The sequence below is a fragment of the Taudactylus pleione genome, unplaced genomic scaffold, assembly GCF_031769625.1.
Source record: "Taudactylus pleione unplaced genomic scaffold, aTauple2 ptg000203l, whole genome shotgun sequence".
NCBI lineage: Eukaryota > Metazoa > Chordata > Amphibia > Anura > Myobatrachidae > Taudactylus > Taudactylus pleione.
This window is the reverse complement of record NW_028284605.1, coordinates 8,942,179-8,962,374: the sequence shown is the minus strand read 5'-3', so window position 1 is coordinate 8,962,374 and position 20,196 is coordinate 8,942,179. Positions and strand designations below refer to the sequence as shown.

The 20,196-nt window shown below is 42.2% G+C and overlaps 1 protein-coding gene across 3 annotated transcripts in view; it reads right to left on the bottom strand.

The window, feature by feature from the left end:
- The window catches only part of ABR (ABR activator of RhoGEF and GTPase), a 444,215-nt gene that overhangs the window by 56,862 nt on the left and 367,157 nt on the right, over positions 1-20,196 (bottom strand). For all 3 annotated transcript variants that reach the window (XM_088477779.1, XM_088477780.1, XM_088477781.1), the window contains 2 exons: positions 7,774-7,871; positions 7,245-7,376 (listed from right to left, as the gene is read on the bottom strand). In XM_088477779.1, the coding sequence (XP_088333905.1) occupies positions 7,245-7,376; positions 7,774-7,871 (230 nt within the window). The remainder of the gene's footprint in view (positions 1-7,244; positions 7,377-7,773; positions 7,872-20,196) is intronic.

Sequence of the window (20,196 nt, the reverse complement as noted above, 5' to 3'; positions counted from 1 at the left end):
GCCAGTCAATTTTCCTGTTTATTATCATTCTCACTTTTAGCTTTCTCTTCTTTTATCCCCAGCATCTCCTGGCCTCCCCTATCTCTTCCCTGGCCTTTCCCCATGAAGCCATTGCCCTTTTTCAGGTGCAGAAACTTATGTCCCTATTTAAAAGTGTGTGTGGGTGGGGGAGGGAGGGCACCAATGCTTACTCTGGCACAGGGCACCAAAAAGTCTAGTTACGGCTCTGGCAATAAGTGATAATGAATGTGGGCCTGTTAACTTTAATTAATGATCTCTAAAAATCCCTACTAAAAGCTAAGCACAATGTTCAGAAATGCGTATCTCAAATTCCTTGTTTAACATATTTCTTTCATCATTTATTGCGAAGTCATCTACAATTCCAACTGCACTGTAAGCAAATTAAGAGTACACCGCTCTAGTGAGGATTGTAGAATCTTAAATCTGAACTGTCAAAAGGTAGGTACATACTAGACATGGGGTGGGCAATAAGTGCCCCCCCCCAGATGTTTTAAAACTACACATCCCAGCATGCCCTGCCACAGGTTTGCTATTTGGTCATGCTAAAAATGTTGCAATGCATGCTGGGATTTGTAGTTCAACAGCTGGAGGGCCACTTACTGCCCATCCCTGCACTAGACGATGTGCTCACAATGTGATATCGTGAGCGATTTCCCTTGAACTCTCTACGGCACTCCAGGACATGATATGGTGTTAAAAAGTGTCCAATCTGACCAACGACCTATCATGTGTCCTTAACGATTTACAGTGCGTTGTGTATGAGATTGGTAATCTTGCTTGCTGTAGTCAAGATCAGAAGAGGAGATGTACGACCCGCGGCTATGCGCATCGGCATCATTATCGTGAGTGGACATATTTTTACACTATTTGTCGTTCCGATGCGTCAGAATCGGGCGAATTGTGCAAATATCGTCTAGTGTGTAAGCACCTAAAGTATGAGGGTTTTTTGTCCACACGGTTACACAATGGCTCCCACTTATGAAACTGATGCCCCTTCCACAGCGTATTTAAGTAGACTCTCTAGGGAGATTACAAGAGTGAATTTCTGGCACAATGGCTACCTTTGAGTGTATAATTTTTCTGTACTATTCTAATGGGAAAGATACAAACTGTGTAATGCACACTAAGTCGGGATATATTGCCAACAGTATGGTGTCATCATGGATGCGGCCATTGCTGTATAAAGGTGTGGTCTACTGTAACCCAAGCTTTCATTTTGGAATGTTGAGAGGTTTGACGCAATTCAAAAATACATGTTCCCGCTATTCAAATGAGTGCACTACAGTCTTCGACAATGCATGCTACCTGGCTCTAGGGCTATGTCTAAGCCTAACCTATGTACTGAATAACTCATAGTTATGTCCTTGTGCTGAAATGTAACAATCAGAGTCATTTCCCGAAAAGAACTAACATCTTAGACATAAGACGATAAGTGCACTGCACTGATCGAGGCACTAATTAGGGTTTGGATTGGGAACTTTCTACATGATCCACGCTCTAGTCACAGTCACTATATATAATGTAACAAATTACAAGAGGAAACTACAGCACAGTATAAGTAAAACAAAACTGGGTTGGGTACGGGACGCTGGCGCTAAGCAAGTGAGATCATCTATCACATTTTAAAATAATGACATAAAGCTGCTCTAAATGTGATATTACCATGACTGCACCTATATTATGCATATTATGTCAAACATTATCATAAAATCAATGTCATAACACAATGTAATGCTTTGTAATAATTCTACATTATAGACCAAGTAAAGTCAATGTGTGACATTAATATTTAACATGGGTGGTATATGACAGAGCTGAATAACATCCATGAGATAATTGGAGTATGTTCATCATGCTCTCTTACACTCCTGCAGCAGGTTCTATGTGAGGAGAGTGGTGACTATCTATACTGATAGCCATGCAGACTTGCTCTGCAGGAACCATGTGAATTGGTTTATAGGTACAAAGGGACAGGAACGGTGATGTCACAGCACCTGTCATAAAGATGTGGGAGGTGCTGCACTTCTCAGTTATGCAATGAGAAGCAGTCAATGGGATTGTCAACATAACACTGAACAATGTATTTGCATTCTTGGTTCAGATAATTTAATTTGGGGGATTAGTGGTCCTTTGATTTATGGAACTATGGGCATCATTTAGAGATTGGAGGCAATGGTGATGTCAGACGCAGTGAAGTTTTTATTGCCATGTATTAGCAACGGCGGAGTGAGTGACAGGTAGTCAGCATTTGTGGGAGGTAACAGGGGGCGGTTATAAAAATGCAGGTGTGTCAGGAAGCTTTCTCTGAGCGTGCTCTAGTGAATCTCTTTGAATTCGTTCACAGCTGCAGAGGCCCCTGTGCCTTAGGTGAGCCGCTCTGTCTGAGACAGCATAGGCTTGCTCGTATGTTCCACGTGTAACAGCTGTTTTTAATGTTGTACGTAAGTGGCGGATATGGGCGTCTCAGTGCGCAAGTTGCCAGCTAAGCAATTAGCATATTTTCTGCTGCATGCAGGATCGCAGCAGCGACGGGCATTGAATGCATTTCTGAATCAGGCCCTATGTCACCAATGCGTACATTGATTGTTTTGAGTATTTGTGCTTTATCCTGCTTTGTGTCATGAAATGTCTATCATACAAAATTACAGGACTATAGAATATGCAAAAATAAAATGTAACAAATTCATAATAAAAGTAATGTGGGAGCAGGGTAGGGAGGCCGTACAGGGATTTGGGAGTAGGAATTAGGGTAGGGAACAGAGGGAAGTAGAGCAGGAAGAGGAAGGAGGTAGAAAAGTGTTTTAGGGTAAGCAAGGTTCTGTCTAATGGGTCAGTAAAGTTTCAGAAGGCTGGCAAGCCTGTGAGTATGGGGTATTGATGATATGGTATGTCAGCCAACACTGATGAGAATGCAACCTATCAATTCACTATACACTAGTGACATCACAGAGGAGTAAAGCACTGATCAGGGAAACAATGCAAGATTAAATCATTACACAAATTATTAAAGACATACAGATGTGTCCTCATACATCTAGCCTCCTTGCGCGATAAACAGCCCAACGACTCGCGCCATGCCGTAACGTGACTCTCTAACGCCAAGCGTCTTTTCGTGCAACTTTTTACTTTAAAATGTTTCTTATTTGCACAGCTATGCGAATAGGTAGCACAAACAGCTTCTGCCTATATTCTGTGAGCGAGTCAGGGTGTCTCTGCATGTGAAATGCTACGTTACCGTGTCAGCGGCTGTAACACTGTAACGTAGCGTTTCGTATGCAGATACATCCGCACTCGCTTACAGAATATAGGCATGCTGCGTATCATTTTAATCAACAGAAGCTGCTTGTGTGCCAATTCGCATCACGGTGCAAATAAGACGCATTTGAATGTAAAAAGATGCAAGAAAAGACACTCGACGCTACTGAGTCACACGGAGCTCCCGCGTTATATGCAGCACGACTTGTAGCGCATGGAGGCTAGATGTATGTGGACACATCTGTACCATATCATGCAGATTTTTTCAGTCAGTCAGGAACAAAATCAATTCAGTTACTTAATAAAATAACATGGGATGGAGATAATCAGAGTTCTGTCCTAAATGTGGGAGTTCAAATACAAGTTTTAAAAATCTTATCAATAAGAAAACAAATGATCAAATTACAAAAATAAATCTACAACCAAGCAGTAAGATAATACCACTAATTAAATTTAAAAAATAAAATAAAATAAAGCAACATTCCCCTTGTCATAGCAGGGGTTAGATGCAGGGTTTTACCTGATCTTTATGGGTAATACACCAAATACTTTGCTAATGCAGGGCACTGTCAAGTCTCAGAAATAATTAGAGCATTATTCCATATTATGTAGCATAGACTGGCAATCTCATGCAGGGTGACAGGATAAATTACCAAATATTATACCTCTCTAGTATGACCCAAGTTCAAGGGGAGGAGAGAATTATATAGGATATTAGGGGCCTTGTAAAGGGTACTATGGCCTGACAAGATCTTCCTGAGGGAAGGAAGGAATTAACTGCAATGCATTCCTGCTTTCTCCCTGAAGACCTGACTCAGGAGAGGAGAGTATATATCCTCCCCCCAAGGTAGAAAAGTAATGAGAAACATGACAATTGCTGCACATTTCATCCATTACATCAGAAGAATTTCTATTCAGGACCTTACCAACGGATTGTGACACTCTAACATGCTCAGAATACCAATCATTATAAGGGAATAAATTGTTACTTATATGACTTTTTTTTAGCAGGACAATGTTACAACGCACAAAAATGCACATTAAAACACAGTTGAGGAATTCAGAAGAGCAGCTTTAGGAAATCTAGGCAAAACCACAAAACTTTACCTAAGACTTCGGCTAGAAACACGCAGGCACTTAAATCCAGTGCTCCTGAATAGTGTGCTTGGCATTTATAGGCTCTCCAACTAGCACATAGAATGCAGGGCACAAGCAGAGCTCCTGGCACACTAGTATATACCAGAATGATGGAAAGTAGCATTCTTAAAGCATAATAAACTTGAGCTACTAGTGGTAAAAATTGTAATAATCAATAGTACAGGTGGTATTACAGCTTTACTACCAACATTTAACAGAGAAATATTGGGTTAAATGACCCCATCCCCAAGTCCCATGCATGAACAACAGCAGGTGACTAGTAGAACAATTGCCATATAAATAGGTAAAAGTGTACTTCACTTAGTACAGAAGGGAAGTCATGGAGCACTACATCATAGGCAAATGCAGGGGGGGTTTCCGTCTGTCTGGAAACCCCCCCTTCCCAGCCCACACCATGACCACAATAGAAATAGTAATATAATCGAATTTTACAAGTGCTGCATGTTATGCTCGGTATCACAAATGAAATAATTATCACTACCTGTGGATCTTTTAACATGTATTAGCTAGTAATAAATAACCTGTGCATCAACTAGGAGATCTGGAAAACATTCACTGTTAAGGATGTGTTGCTATAGTGCCCAATATGTACATATATGTCCAGGGCAGTGCTAGGTTATTTTGCTGTTCCCGGACTTGCTCTAATACTCTGGAAAAGTGCCCACATCTAAAATAAAAACATTCAGCTTAGACAGGATAGCCATAACTCCGCATTTAATGGCTTACTGTGATCGCTGGTCCTGTACATGCTGGAATTATACAATACACTTTGTATGACGCATATTAAAGCTGGTTAAGTGCTAATTCTACCCTCTTCATGGACTGGCCACACACAGCATTTGGAAACCCCTCTCTAGAAATCCTGAGTTTGCCACTGCTACATTGCAAACTAAATAGCCACAACATAATGCACATGTATATAAATGAACTAATGTTGCGTATCCACTTAGCAGATTAATGAGCGATTGCACGATTACGACATCGTAATCGTGTAATCGATCATAAATCGTGCACTATAATGTCGGAAACGACAAGCGATGCGCGCTCCCGCTGGTCGTTTCCGACATCAATCATCGGATGAACATGCCGGTCAATCTGTCGATAACGACAGATTGGCCATGTTCAGGGATGAGGGTGGGTGCCTACACTGAATGACATATCGTTCAGTGTGGGCACTGCAGGGGATGGGAAATGACAATACCACTTTATATATTTGTAGGTTCTCTCAAGAGGAGTTTGCATTTAAAAGAACAAACAAAAAACAAAATAAACGGTATCTTAACGAATTATGTTGCAATGACAGTAGCCGTGCAATTTAGCATGCTTTGGGAGAAACATCTGACATAATGGTTTATAGACTAAAGTTAAAAATCTAAAATAATGGTTGTGGTGTGTGATATGAATTCAGATATTGATATCCAGCCAAGAATGGACATTAAGGCCTGCATACAATTAGAGGCGAAAAGCTGCGATCGGCGAAAAGTTTTCACGGTTTTCGCCGGTTTCCGAAGTATCGCCCTATTCCATTCCAGGACGTTTTTGCCTAGGCAAACAAACAGGCGAAAAAGTTTCTCGACCCAAAGGTAGGAGAAAAGTGCAAAATCCCTATTTTGGGGTAAAAATGTGGGGACTTGGTTCAGAACCGTTTGGGCACCCCCCTAATTATTAATTACGCAAAAAAAAAATTATCTTAATTCACCCAAAAAAGTCATTTTTGTGGTGAAAATGCAAAAAAAGTATTTGAAAATTGGGTTAAAGTACTGAGATAGGTATTTTGGCATGCTCTATGGATGGGACATGTGTTTTTAGGATTGCAGGAGGCTGCAGCAGGTGTATTTGTCACTTTACAAATACACCAAAATATAATCATATCCATTTACATGTACCCTCAATTTAACTACAGCAATCATTTAAAAAAAATAAAAAATTGCTTAATATTTTTCCACACTTATGCATATAACAGCCCTTTGCCTCAAAGAAGATCCCTAATTACTTTTATTATGGCTAATAATACACTTCTATATTGATTGTCCGGTTGAGTTAGGCTTTATTGGGGGTACAGACTGTTCCCCCCCACATTTTTTTTACCTTTTCGCCAGTTCCGCTATTCGCTGCATTCGCCTGTTTTACAATTAAATAGGGCAAAAAGAGGGTACGTATTGAGTAAGCAAAAACTTTGCCTCAAAACATGCGAATGAGGCGAAAACATCATACTTTTCGCGGCTAATTAAATCTGCCCCTAATATGTAAACGATGTGAGTGATGGTGAAACCTGTAGGAACAATTTGAACTTTGCATAGTTCTACATTTTCCTGAGGTAAAGTAGGGAAAACAAAATACATGTATAGGAAGCTGTGAGCATGCTCCCTTTGCATTCTGGGAACAATGTGAGCAGTGATATTAAGGTTACAATATTATACCATCTGAAAAGGGCCCTGACGTTCCTCTAGGAAGCAATCACAGAGCAGGTTTCTGCATTTCCTGTTCTCACTTTCTATTTCCCTATTGAGTATCAATGTTTCTGAATAGAAGTCTAAGCAAAATGAAAGCTAAATTTCAAGGCAACAAGTTTTGTGTTAAGAAAAGTGTAACTGTGTGTATTCACTAGAAATGTCGTAAGTAGAATAAGAAGGTGAAGGCCAAATAAGAGAGATAAAGCAGACAAAGCCATATGTAGCCATCTGTGAGACTAGGGATCTTACTATCAACCAAGTGCAGTATGGGCATGTGCAAATCTGCCTCTCATCTGTGGTTGGCCCACACATTATTACTATGATAAGAAAACCATTCAGCAATAGCATGGCTTTTACCTGGATCTGTCCCTTGCCCATGATCTTGTCCACAATCTCGTTGTTGTCTTTGTTGAGTTTGCTCTTGTCATAGCACTTTTCATAACACAAGATGCGTAGGTACTGGGAACCCTCCAGCTCAATTTCAAACTCCTAAAGGGATGAAGAAGACAGAACTTGTGTTCAGTATTAATACGACTGGTGCTTGCTGTATATCTGATAACTAAAACTTCTTGTATGACCATTTACTAGTTATAGAATGCCCTCCGCTAAAATAACTGACCCACTTCACATGGGACATAGTGTCGGCTTCCTCTTTCATAAAGATTTTCCAGCCGATTAAGCTGGGATAGATTAAATACAGTATGTGCAGGCTACAGAACACTTTTAGCATTAAATTGTTTAATTCCGCCAAAGTAACTGCAAATAGAAAAACAGCAGAATACTGTGTCCTGTGGGTCTTCATGGAACGCAAGTCCTAAAATAACACACTTTAGTTACTTTATAAGGAAACAATGGGCAGCCATTGTCCTCCTCCACTATTGCTCACCTCATTCCAATCAGGCTCTGTAGTGTCACGGAACACTCTGGTTTTAGCTTTGCTGACAAAATAACCAAATGAATCCACTTCTAGTGTGCAGTAGAGATCTGTTAGAGGGAGGAAGGAATATTTAATGCAATTGTCACAAAATATTCAAGATCGATAAAAATAAAATGTGATCCTCTGCAGAATAAGCAGCCTATAAATAGAAATACAGCTATCCCAGTTATGTCACTGACAGAATACTTTGGTGTTCCTCAGGAAAGCTGCACAATTGGCTTCTGCTCTCACACTTAACAGCACAAAGTCCCGTATAAAATAGGGGTTGGCTATGAAATAACGGCGGCTGAATCCCGACAGCGGCAACCCAATGGATGAAGATCCCGACAGGGGTGGTAAGTATGCTATCCCTACCTCTCCCCCCCCCCCCTAACCCTCCATTAGTGGTGCCTAACCCTAACCTCCCCCCGATGCTGCCTAACCCTAAGCCCCCCTTCTCGCACCCTAAACCTAACCCTCCTGGGGGGGTGCCCACCCCTAATCACGCCCCCGAGGGTTGCTAAACCTAACCTTCCCCTGCCCCGCGACCAAGACCTAAAAAGCCCTGCATACTGTCGTTCGGTATGCCGGCTGTCGGGATTTCGGCGTCAGGATTTCAATACCTATCTATAGTCCAGGGTCAGGCTTCCAACGCCCGGCATTCCAGCAATATAACTACATCCCATAAAATAGGACTGAAGCATGCATCAAACTGCTTTGCTTCATGTACCTCTTGCTGTATTATCCTTCATTACTACAGGACAGTGCCTGCACTTATATTATTTTACAGTCTTAGCACTTGTGTCTCCAATCAAATCTTTAAAAGTACATCTTACTTGGGGTATACCGAGAGCAGTATACAGAGTTTAGGTACTGACTTGTAGTATTTGGACCCCTGCCACTGCCAGTAAACTAATGGTGCACTTAGAAGAATTAATAAATCAGAAAGGAACATGGAATTACCATTGTGTAATGTGCTCTGCCAAACACCTACTGTAGTACAATATCCTCTGGCCCAACAGGGGAGCTGGCTGCAACCCATTTTTGCATTTATCATGTACAAGATAATTTCTCCCTTCAAGCCTGTTGCTGACGCTGATCCAATTCATTGTCACTTACAGGTGATTGGATCCATGTTCAGTAGGTCCAAGAAGATTTGGCATTATATGGCACTTGGTTCTCCCCCACCTGTAACTCCAGCAGGTTGCTGCAGTTCTCAGCAGTGAAGAATCCGTAGCACTGAATGCACACTCTGCTTGCAAGACCCGGGTCCAGTCACATTGTAGCTCAAATGAACCATGTTGGCAACAATAGGATGTGAGTGACCAGTGGTAGGAAGTAAGGAGGTCAATGGACAGAGGCTACGAGAGGTGACCTGACAGCAGTAGTAAAGGAGGAGGATTACTACTGGTAGGGTGTATAATATAGTGTCCACCGAGGGATGGATTTTCGAAAGGGCTGTACTCTATTACATTAAGGAACTATACTATGTAATGGACAGTGGGGTATCTGCACTATAATCAGGATTAGTATATTAAGGAAGGGTACGAGCACTGGCGTCACAAGAAGTCATCAAAAACCACAAACCCCTGTCCGCACCCCCCCACCATCTGCCGCAGGGAGGCTGTATTTGCCAGGCGCCCGCTGAGATTTTATTACCAGCGGGCGCCCGTCTCCTTCCCCTGAGCTCCGGCTCCCGCAGTGAGCACTATGTTTCGAGGAGCGGTCGGACCGGACGGCAGTGGACGCAGGAGTGGGGCTGAATAAGGGAGTACTTGGGGATACTATTGTGTGACCATACCCCTTTCTTTTGAGACCACGCCCCCTTTTTTGCAACGCGCGTCTTAGGCGCACGCTGTTCTTTTATTGATAAATCACTGAGGAAGAGGGGGTAGAGAGTTCCACCACGTCTCTAGGACCACTTTAATCACTGCTACCCAGTACTCCGCGTGTGACGTCATGCCTGCTGGGTGCGCCTGGCATTCTGGGAGGAGCTAAGTGTGACAGCTGGACTGGTAAGGGGGGAGAGTTCGCGGAGCTGTGCACCTTGGTACCAATTTTGTTGTGTTTTTTTTGGTGGAGGAGTGGGGGTGTTACTGTGCATTACAGCACCGGGTGACATCAACTCTATTGATGCCTCATGGCTATGGGATCCCGACGGTCATAATGCAGACGGTCAGATTACCGACAGCAGCATCCAGATGTTCAAAATCCCAATGGATTTTGGTAAGTTTTCTAACCACAAAGCTAACCCACCCCTCCCTCGCAGCCTAACCCTAACTCGAATACTCATTGATGGAGTCTGTCGGGATGCCGCTGTCGGTATTGTGACCATCGGCATTCTGACTATCGGGATCCTGACTACATCCCTTAAGGAAGGATAGGCAGTAAAGTGTGAGCATCACTGCACAATGGGATTTGCAGTATATACTTCATAATAGGAGCTTTATGATCCCTGACAAAGCCCTGAAGGGTGAAACCAGTTGGATACTTTGTGTTCACATAGGTGAGAGCAGAGGACCCCTAGTGCCGCAAACAGCTGCGCAAGAGAAACTGGAAGCAGCCGTCTGTGAGTTCCAGCATTCGGGAAATGTACAGAGGCGTCGGGGTAAAGCGAGTGCGGCGGCAGGACGCGAAGCGCCGCATACCGGACCACGGGTAGTTGCAAAGAAACGGGGGTCGATCACCGCTGGAAGAAGAGACCAGGTAATCAACCACTAACCTGGGGCGCAGTTCCCCACCCTGTGTTGCACACAGACGGGTTGAATTCATCAACAAGGATTATAATGTGCCATAGCTATTAAACTGCGTAGTAACATTCTAACAGGAGACACAGGAATCCAGGCTTGGCATTTGGTGTTTTTAATAGGATTACAGGTCCCTGGACATGTTTAGAGCCGTTTAGGCCGAACTGTTCTTAGTTTAAATAAAAGGCACCTTTTATGGAAATGGGTTATTTCTATTGAACCACCTGTACACCATAACAGGAGACATAGGATATAATTGTTTGTGAACTACTTGTCTAAATTAGGAATACAGGTCCCTGGACAATTATGCAGCCATTTAGGCTGACTTTTCTCAGGACAAAACTAACATATATCTGATTATTGAATCCATATGCATCTAAATTGCTGTGCTGAGATTTTACTTCGTATTATTATTTATAAATATCTGTATCAGTATTTTTCTTGTAGTCCCGGGTACCTGGTGATATATTGATATTGTTGTGATGATTTTGTGACACTATCTATTTTAGATTGATTATATAGTTTTTTTTATTTTATATTATATATAAAGAACTGGGAGTTTTTTTTCTTACTTTTCTTTTTCTCTCCTTCCCCCATTTCTTTCCCCCTTTCTTATTCCTCATATGTATTTGCACCGTGTACATAGCTAAAGCCTCTTGCTCTAGCACCACATAAATAATATCTTGATAACTGGGAAGGGATCCAGTATGTTCAGTGGCTGCATTACATTATTTTCCACCCCCACAAAGGTTCTGCGCAGATAGTTAGTCTCACACTGTATACATTATGGAGGCTTTTGCTTATAATACGTAGGCAGGGGAGTGGAACAGCCCACGTTGTGCTCAGTTCATTATACAATGATATTTTGAAGATCTACTGTCAGCCTTCTAATACCCCTTTTACACCAAAGTCCCGGGTCCGACCCTGGAATTTGAACACTGGTCAATCCCGGGTTGAACTCGGCTTCAGACTCCTTTAACACTGCAACTCGACCTGGGTTATTCCCGGGTTTGCCCCGTTTACACTGAACCCTGGTAATCCCTGCTTTTCTCTATAGAAGTCATTAAAAATGGTCTGCTTTAAGGTCTGACAAAGATGGTCACAAAAGGCAGCAAAAGAGAGGGGTGGGGACTGTTTCCAGCATTGCTACAGGCTGCTGTTCTGGCTGTGGCAGGCTGTGTATCAGCCTGCATTTGTGGCTGCAGTTCTGGCTGTGGCAGGCTGTGTGCCTGCCTGCTTTTGTGGCTGCTGGTCAGGCTGCTGTGGTGCAGGAGGTTAGGCAGGCAAGCGATGGCTTCATGTGAGTCTCTCTATGCAGGGCACTGACAAATTACATCATCTGCCAGTGCCCCAGAAGCTCCAATCAGCATCATTCACAGCTAGCCGAGTCAAATAAGCAGGGTAGCACCCGTTTACACTGCCTCATGACCCGGGAACAACCCGTTTTCAACCCTGCTCTCAACCCGAGTAAGATTGCCTGGTAAATCGACCCGGGTTATTTTTTTGGGAGCCGTTCACACAGAGCCTCAACCCGGATCGACCTGGCAATAACCCGGGTTATTTGTTTGGTGTAAAAGGGGTATTATACAGAACTGTGGTATACCACCAGTGTATATTAGAGTGAGGCAAACCTCTGCCAAGCATCACAGCTGGATAACCCATTAGGCAAACGAGTTTCCTACCAGGGGCCCAAATTACCCAGACCTGTTCTTATATTTTATTTTGACAAACAGAGGAGGGAAGGGGAATGAAAGCAGTATTTTCCCCATGGGTGATAGAAACCTACCGCCAAAAACATTCTATAGTGAAAGATCTACCATATATTACACTCAATTTATCTCATTTAAAAAAAAAGTAACCAAAAAGTTTATTTTAAAGAAGAAGATGTCAGACTTCTAATATGGGACTTTCCATTTTGTGTGCATTAAGTTTATATTATGTCAGTAGCCTGCCCTTCCCAGTTTTGGTGATATACAAAATGTGAACAATATCTCATTGCTCGCTGGTAAAGAATGATCCTGAGGAATGTATATTAGATCCCTTGCTACAAACCATATATATCTATGTGTTTGGGAAACTTAAAGGGAATCGGTATGCAATGCCGGCTGTCGAGATGCCTCCTGTCAAAATACCAATAGCACATCCCGATGGTTGGTATCCTGACAGGGGTCAGGTAAATATGCTTAATCTCCCCCTAACCCTCCCTTCTTGTAGCCTAACCCTAATCCTCCCCACCCCGCACCCTAACCCTACCCGTTGGTGCCAAAGCCTAATTCTCCCCCCATCATGCCTAAACCTAACCCTCCCCTTTAGTGCCTATCCCTAACCCCCCCCCACCCCTGGGTGACTATCCCTAACCTCACCCCAAAAAAAACTAACGCTTACCCCGCTATAGTACCTAAACCTATTTCGACGCCTATCTTAAGTTCCGTGTGGGACTTCCAGCGTCGAGATTCAGACCGGCGGAATGCCGTCCACCGGTCTGCTAAATACATCCCATTTTAAACTTAGGTCTGTAAACGTCACTGTTTTTTAGTACCGTATATTTCTTTGTAAAGATCTTGAAAAAATATTTTATTGTTTCAGTAACTACCTTGTAAATCAGTCCGAAAAGGAAATACTAAAGACAAAATGTCAAAAAAAACCACAAACAAAATAACCAACATCTTATTCTAAAACACCAGTGCAATTTCACAGCTAAAATGGTATGCGTTCTTAAGGAAATGTCAAGTTAGTTGCCTTTAAATATCGGGGTCAGGTTGCAAACTGAAACCTTATATTACTACTATCGTCAAAGTTTTACTCCTGTAAATTGTACTGCAGTGAATTTCAGAGTAACCAGGTTGAATGAAGTTCAGGCTTTTTCTCTTGAACCTCTGCATGTGATTCATCATTGGGAGACCTGATAAATATTAAGCATGACCCTGTCACAGTTGCGGGATCCAGTTAGCCTGCACATGAAAGGATTCTGAGCTTAACATGTCAGCTCCACTTAGCTGCTTGTGATCAAAAGCTATTTTACAGCATGGGAGTTCAGAGTCGTATATAATCTGCCAAGACATATCCTGCCAGATATCCTGATTGCATGGTAACAGAAATCTGCTAAAAAGGTGGGGTATGGTAAATTGTGTCAACATTCAGAATGTCGACATGTACAGAATGTAAATTTCAAATGTCGACACAGACATAATGTTGACATTGCACAACAGTTGACATTGCAAAAGTCTACAGTCGGTGTGTTAACAGTGGGATTCCCTGCTCAATGTTAGCCTAACCTTAACATGCTGTGAGGACATGCTCACAATGTCGATATTGTGAATGTTGACATGTTGACTAACATTATGCTGTCGACAGTCTTAAAGCCAACAAAATGACTGCATACCAAAATGTGAATGCTGCTTTTAAATAAGTAATTGGATCCACCATTTAAAATACTGTCAAATATTTTACAAAGAATTCCATTACCTATCTACTTCTAGTCACCGGCTACAGTGCATCCTCTAGTTTGAATAAACACATGAATAGGGCACTTTTACCTGATTGTAACCATGCATAAGGATTATTGAAAACGGTACACACTATGTTGCATTTATCTTCCATTTTTTCATATGCCATAATTCCAATGGTGGTCATGTGACCGAAGTTTCTATCACCAGATAAGTAGTGTTGATTTTTTCTTTATCTGCATGAGTTATTTTATCACATTTATTGGACACGCTTAGGCGCTTATGCTACACTTCACTGTGTGTGTGTATACAGTGTATACACACACACACACATATATATATATATATTTTGTGCTATGATCAGGGTTAGGGGTCCCTCTCCTGGGGTAGACGGATGCCTCCTTACACACAGCAGCCGGGAAACAGCAGTAGTCGTGGGTTCTCATGCAAGCTGGTCAGCATCAGTTTTTATTGTGTGACACCAATAATCTAACAAACAAAACATAAAAATAAACCCTAGCCCGTCTGGGCTCTAACTAGACAGGTAACTCCCTCTCTACATGTGGCAGGGCCTACTGCCTTACCACAAACATAGGACCTCATTCAGAGCCGCTCGCAAAATGCGAGTGCTCGCTCTGAATGAGGGCGGCCGCATCTGTAAACCGAGCCGTCCTCCTGGCCGCTCGTTAAGCTGTGGGTGACTACCCACAGCTTTAGCGAGCGTTGATGGTCGCGATGGTCAAGACCATCGCGACCATTGGGGCTTGCGACGAGACCCTTGTGGTAAGGTCTCGTCTGCCGCAAGCCCCAGAGAGCTTCCAGCTCTAATAGAGGCGGAAGCTCTCCCACTGACATCACTGGCGATATCAGTGGGGCCACCCACAAACGGCAGGCGTTCGTTTGGGAACGCCTCCATTTGAGAAGCCACCCCCGCCACGCCTACAAAACGGGGCGAGCTGTCGATCACCATCGACAGCCTTCCCTTTTGTAGTGAGCCCCGTAGTGAGAGAATTTCTCTCTCGCTCCGGGGCTTGCGCACATGCAGTGCGGCCGCTGCGCGTGCGCAGAGCCCAACATCGACCCGCTTGCAAGCAGGTCTGAATGAGACCCATAGTACATACCAATGTCACAGTGTCTCAGAACAAAACCTCAATGCCTGTTCTCCCCAGGGTGTGTGAGACACTGCAACAAAACTCTACACAGCTCTTATGAGCCACTTCCAGGTGTAATCATTAATTAGCCTGCTCTCAGGCTGAAAAGCCCAACACCTGAAGCTGCCCTGTGGATGGAGCCCTCCCTTCTCTCTCACACCCACACCCCCAGGACCCATTATCCGGCTTTTACCTAAAGCCGACACTCAGATCTATTTGTAAAACAGACTCTTCCTGGGGGTTAAGATACATATTACAGGAATCTGGGATACATATACATGCCATCCCTAACTTCTCCCATGCTCCTATCACAATATATATATATATATATATATATACACACACACATATATATATATATATATATATATATATATATATATACATACATATATTCACACACACACAGTACTGTGCAAAAGTTTTAGGCAGATGTGGAAGAATGCGGCAAAGAAAGAATGCTTTAAAAAATGTAAGTGTTAATAGTTTATTTTTATCAATTAACAAAATGCAAAGAGACTGAACAGACGAGAAATCTAAATCAAATCAATATTTGGTTTGACCACCCTTTGCCTTCAAAACAGCATCAATTCTTCTAGGTACACTTGCACAGTTTTTGAAGTAATTCGTCAGGGAGACCTAACCACAGATATTCTGTGGATGTAGGCTTGCTCAAATCCTTCTGTCTCTTCAAGTTATCTCAGACAGACAAGATGATGTTCAGATCAGGGCTCGGTGGGGGCCATATCATCACTTCCAGGACTCCTTGTTCTTCTTTAAGCTGTAGATAGTTCTTAATGACCATTGGCTGTATGTTTGGGGTCATTGTCCTGCTGCAGAATACATTTGGAGCCAATCAGACGCCTCCCTGATGGAATTACATGATGGGGAAGTACCTGCCTATATTTCTCAGCATTGAGGACACCATTAATCCTGACCAAATCCTCAACTCCATTTGCTAAAATGCAGTCCCAAACTTGCAAGGAACCTCCACCATGCTACACTGTTGCCTGCAGGCACTCATTATTGTATCGCTCTCCAGCCCTAAGCCAAACAAACTGCCTTCTGTTACAGCTAAATATTTCAAATTTGACTCATCCGTCCAGAGAACCTGCTGCCATTTATCTGCACCACAGGTTTTCGTACATAGTTGAGTCGATTGGCCTTGTTTCCATGTTGAAGGTATGTCTTTTGGCCGCAATTCTTCCATGAAGACCACTTATGGCCAGACTTTTCCGAACAGGAAATGGGTGTACCTGGGTCCCACTGGTTTCTGCCAGTTTTGAGCTGATGACACTGCTGGACATCTTCCGATTTAGAGGTGACGTTAGCATGATGTGTCTTTCATCTGATGCACTAAGTTTCCTTGGCAGACCACTGCATCTATGGTCCTCAACCTTGCCCGTTTCTTTGTGCTTCTTCAAAAGAGCTTGAACAGCACATCTTGAAACCCCAGTCTGCTTTGAAATCTTTGCCTGGGAGAGACCTCGCTGATGCAGTATAACTACCTTGTGTCTTCTTGCTGTGCTCAGTCTTGCCATGGTGTATGACCTGTAACATGAAACAGTCTTCCACCTCCTCACCTTTCTAGCACAGTTTGGCTGTGCCTCATCCAGTTTTAAGCCTCCTACACAGCTGTTTCTGTTTCAGTTAATGACTGTTTCAACCTACATATGAAAATGATCATCACCTGTTTGGTATGATTGGTTAATCATACACCTGACTATAATCCTACAAAATCTCTGAATTTGTGCAAGTGTACCTAGAAGAATTGATGCTATTTAGAAGGCATAGGATGGGTGATCACACCAAATATTGATTTGATTGAGAATTCTCGTCTGTTCATTCACTTTGCATTTTGCTAATTGATAAAAATAAACAACACTTCTATTTTTGAAAGCATTCTTTCTTAGCCGCATTCTTTCACACCTGCCTAAAACTTTTGCACAGTACTGTGTATATATATATATATATATATTGTGATAGGAGCACGGGAGAAGTTAGGGATGGCAAGTATATGTATTCCGGCATTCTTTCCACACCTACCTAAAACATTTGCACAGTATTGTGTGTGTATATATATATATATATATATATAATAATATATATATATATATATATCTGAAATTGTGCGACTTAAGTTTAAAAAAAAACAGTTTTGATCCAGTCTCCAGTAACTCCAACATTAAAACCTTCACCAGGATGATGGAGTGTTCTGTGAGAGGACAACTAGTGCAAAATAGAAAGATGAGATATAATCTCATTCGCCCTGAAAGAGGGGCGATAAGAGAATTGAAAAGTAACCATTTGATCACTATTAGGCCCGCCGATAAAGGCGGGCCGTAGTGGTGCAAGACACTCAGTCATACAATGAGGAAATCCTGAGTCAGCTATCGGATGATCGCACCTATAAAATGTTGAACAGTGATCCCACTACTAACTTTAAGAATAGATTGGATAATCTTCTTGATATGGCTCTGAATAATGTGTGGATAACTGAGATTGAACGTGATTTCATGTTGACTGAGTTTCCAATATGCCAGATAATGTATTCATTACCTAAAATACATAAGTGCCTACAGAGACCCCCTGGCCGACCTATTATATCGGCCCGGGGTTCTCCGTTTCAACCTGCGGCACGAAATTTGGATGCCTTTCTACAGCCGTGTGTGAAATACATCCTTAGTTACATTAAAGATACAGGTGATTTTCTCAATGACCTTAGGATGTTATCTATTGACGTTGATACATGTTTACTGATTACAATGGATGTGACTTCGTTAGACACGGTGATACCACACAATGCGGGGATTCAAGCAGTTAGAAATGCTTTAGTTCGATATCATAAGGGTTTGCCTCCGATTGATTTCTTATTGGATCTCCTCAGTTTGACATTGACTTGCAACCACTAAGTTTGGTTACCGATGCCATCTCCAAACATCTGGAACCGCCATGGGTAGTAGCATTGCACCGGAGTATGCTAACATCTTCATGAGCGACTGAGGATCGCCATGTCTACCCGAGATTTGGAGATAGCATCGGTTACTACAAACGATTTATTGATGTGTTTATATTGTGGCACGGTGATGTGACATCTGCAGAAATGATGGTTAAATCTTTAAATGAGACAGATTCACCTATAAGATTTACCATGCAATGTGACCAACAGCAAATACATTTTCTTGATGTGACTGTGTCTTCGTCACTGGACAAGGTTTTGGATACAGATTGTATAGAAAGATCACTGATAGAAATACATTATTGGATTATGATAGCTATCATCTAAAACCACTTAAAGAAAACCTCCCGATCTCACAATTCATCAGGGTTATGCGTAATAACTCTGATTATGAAACAATGGCGACACAATTGATTGAGATGCAACAACGATTTTTGGAAAGAGGATATCACCCAAGGACTGTTGAGAAGTGCTTGTATAAAGCCAGAAACATCTATAAAGGCAACAGCAAGAACACAACTGGTAAAGATAAGAACTTCGTTATTTTTACTACTTTCGATACTGGCAGCTATGCTACCAGGACAGCTATTAAGAAAAACTGGGAATTAGTAACTACTGACCCCACTTTGGGTAAATCTCTCCCCAAGAAACCGATGATTGCATATCGGAGAGGACCTAATCTGAGAGATATGTTGATGCGTCCTAACATGTCAATAAAGGATGATGAACGAAAAAAGGCTGCATCTGCTGTTTAAACTGTACGACCTGTAGAAGCATGAATATAGTAAGTTTCTTTTCACACCCTCATAATGGTCGTAAGGTGAATATTAAGTATCGACTGACATGTATCTCGGATTATGTTATCTACATACTAATATGCCCCTGCTCATTGGTCTATGTGGGCAAACCAATTCGCCCATTTCGGGAACGCATGGCTAATCACTGTTCCTCGATTAGGTTGGCCTTGAAAACCGGTAACTCTGATAAACCCGTAGCACGACATTTCGTGCAGAATCAACATCAAATAGCATCCCTACGGTGTATGATTATCGATAGAGTACCCCCACTAAAACGGGGTGGGGACAGAGCTAAGGCGCTCTTAAGCTGGGAAGCCCAATGGCTATATAGATTGGATACTGTATGGCCTAAGGGTTTATAACGAGTCGATACATTGAATATTTTTCTATAGGGGTGCACTTTGTCACATGGTGACATAATATGAGTACAACTTGTTATGTCCAGAAGGCTCTACTTTATGTTCTATAGATATTTTTCATATTTTGTATTTATTTTTTTAATATTTGCATTTTTTTATTTTTTTCTCTATTGGTGATCTTGTACAATCGGTGTCCTAAATATTCCTGTTTTCCCTATGGATATTATAAACATAGGAAGTATTGTATATTTAGGCATTATTAGTATATATAGATTTGAGTATTATGAGGTTCATGCGATCTGATCTAGTCCCATTATATAGGAGTATTATGTTGATTATTTATATGGGTGTACTATTGTTGTTGTTGTCACTGCGGCCGCATCTACTGATCCACAGAACTTACTTTATTAAACTCTGACGATTAAAGTATGCGCTGTAGAGAGAAGTTGTTTTCCCATATTGTTATGGCAACTGATTTACGTTGCGGCTATGAGAGCCGCTTCAGCTGCTTGTTGATGGATTACAGTGGTCACGTGATGTACTGTGGATCAGGTGATCACGACTGCTTCCGGCGGCGTGTGGTCCACCTGCGGGTCACCGTCGGCGCCGGTGTCTGGGAATCATGATGAGTGGCATAATGAACTAATAAGTGAATAGATAGAACCACTGAATAGTGGATGTTCTAGATGCGGATTGTGATTCAATGTATTGATGTGCTACACCATGTGCTCCAGATTTTGATGTATATCCATGTCTGTTTTTACATGTATGTTTGTTAAGTGTTTGTGGGATGGGTTGTGAATATATTGTCTGTTAGCAACTCTCTTTTATATTGACAAAGGTCCAGAAGGGACTGAAACGTCTGTTATTACTTGCTGTCATATGGAATTAAAACCTTTCTTCCTATCTACTTCAGAGACTGGTGAGTGCACTC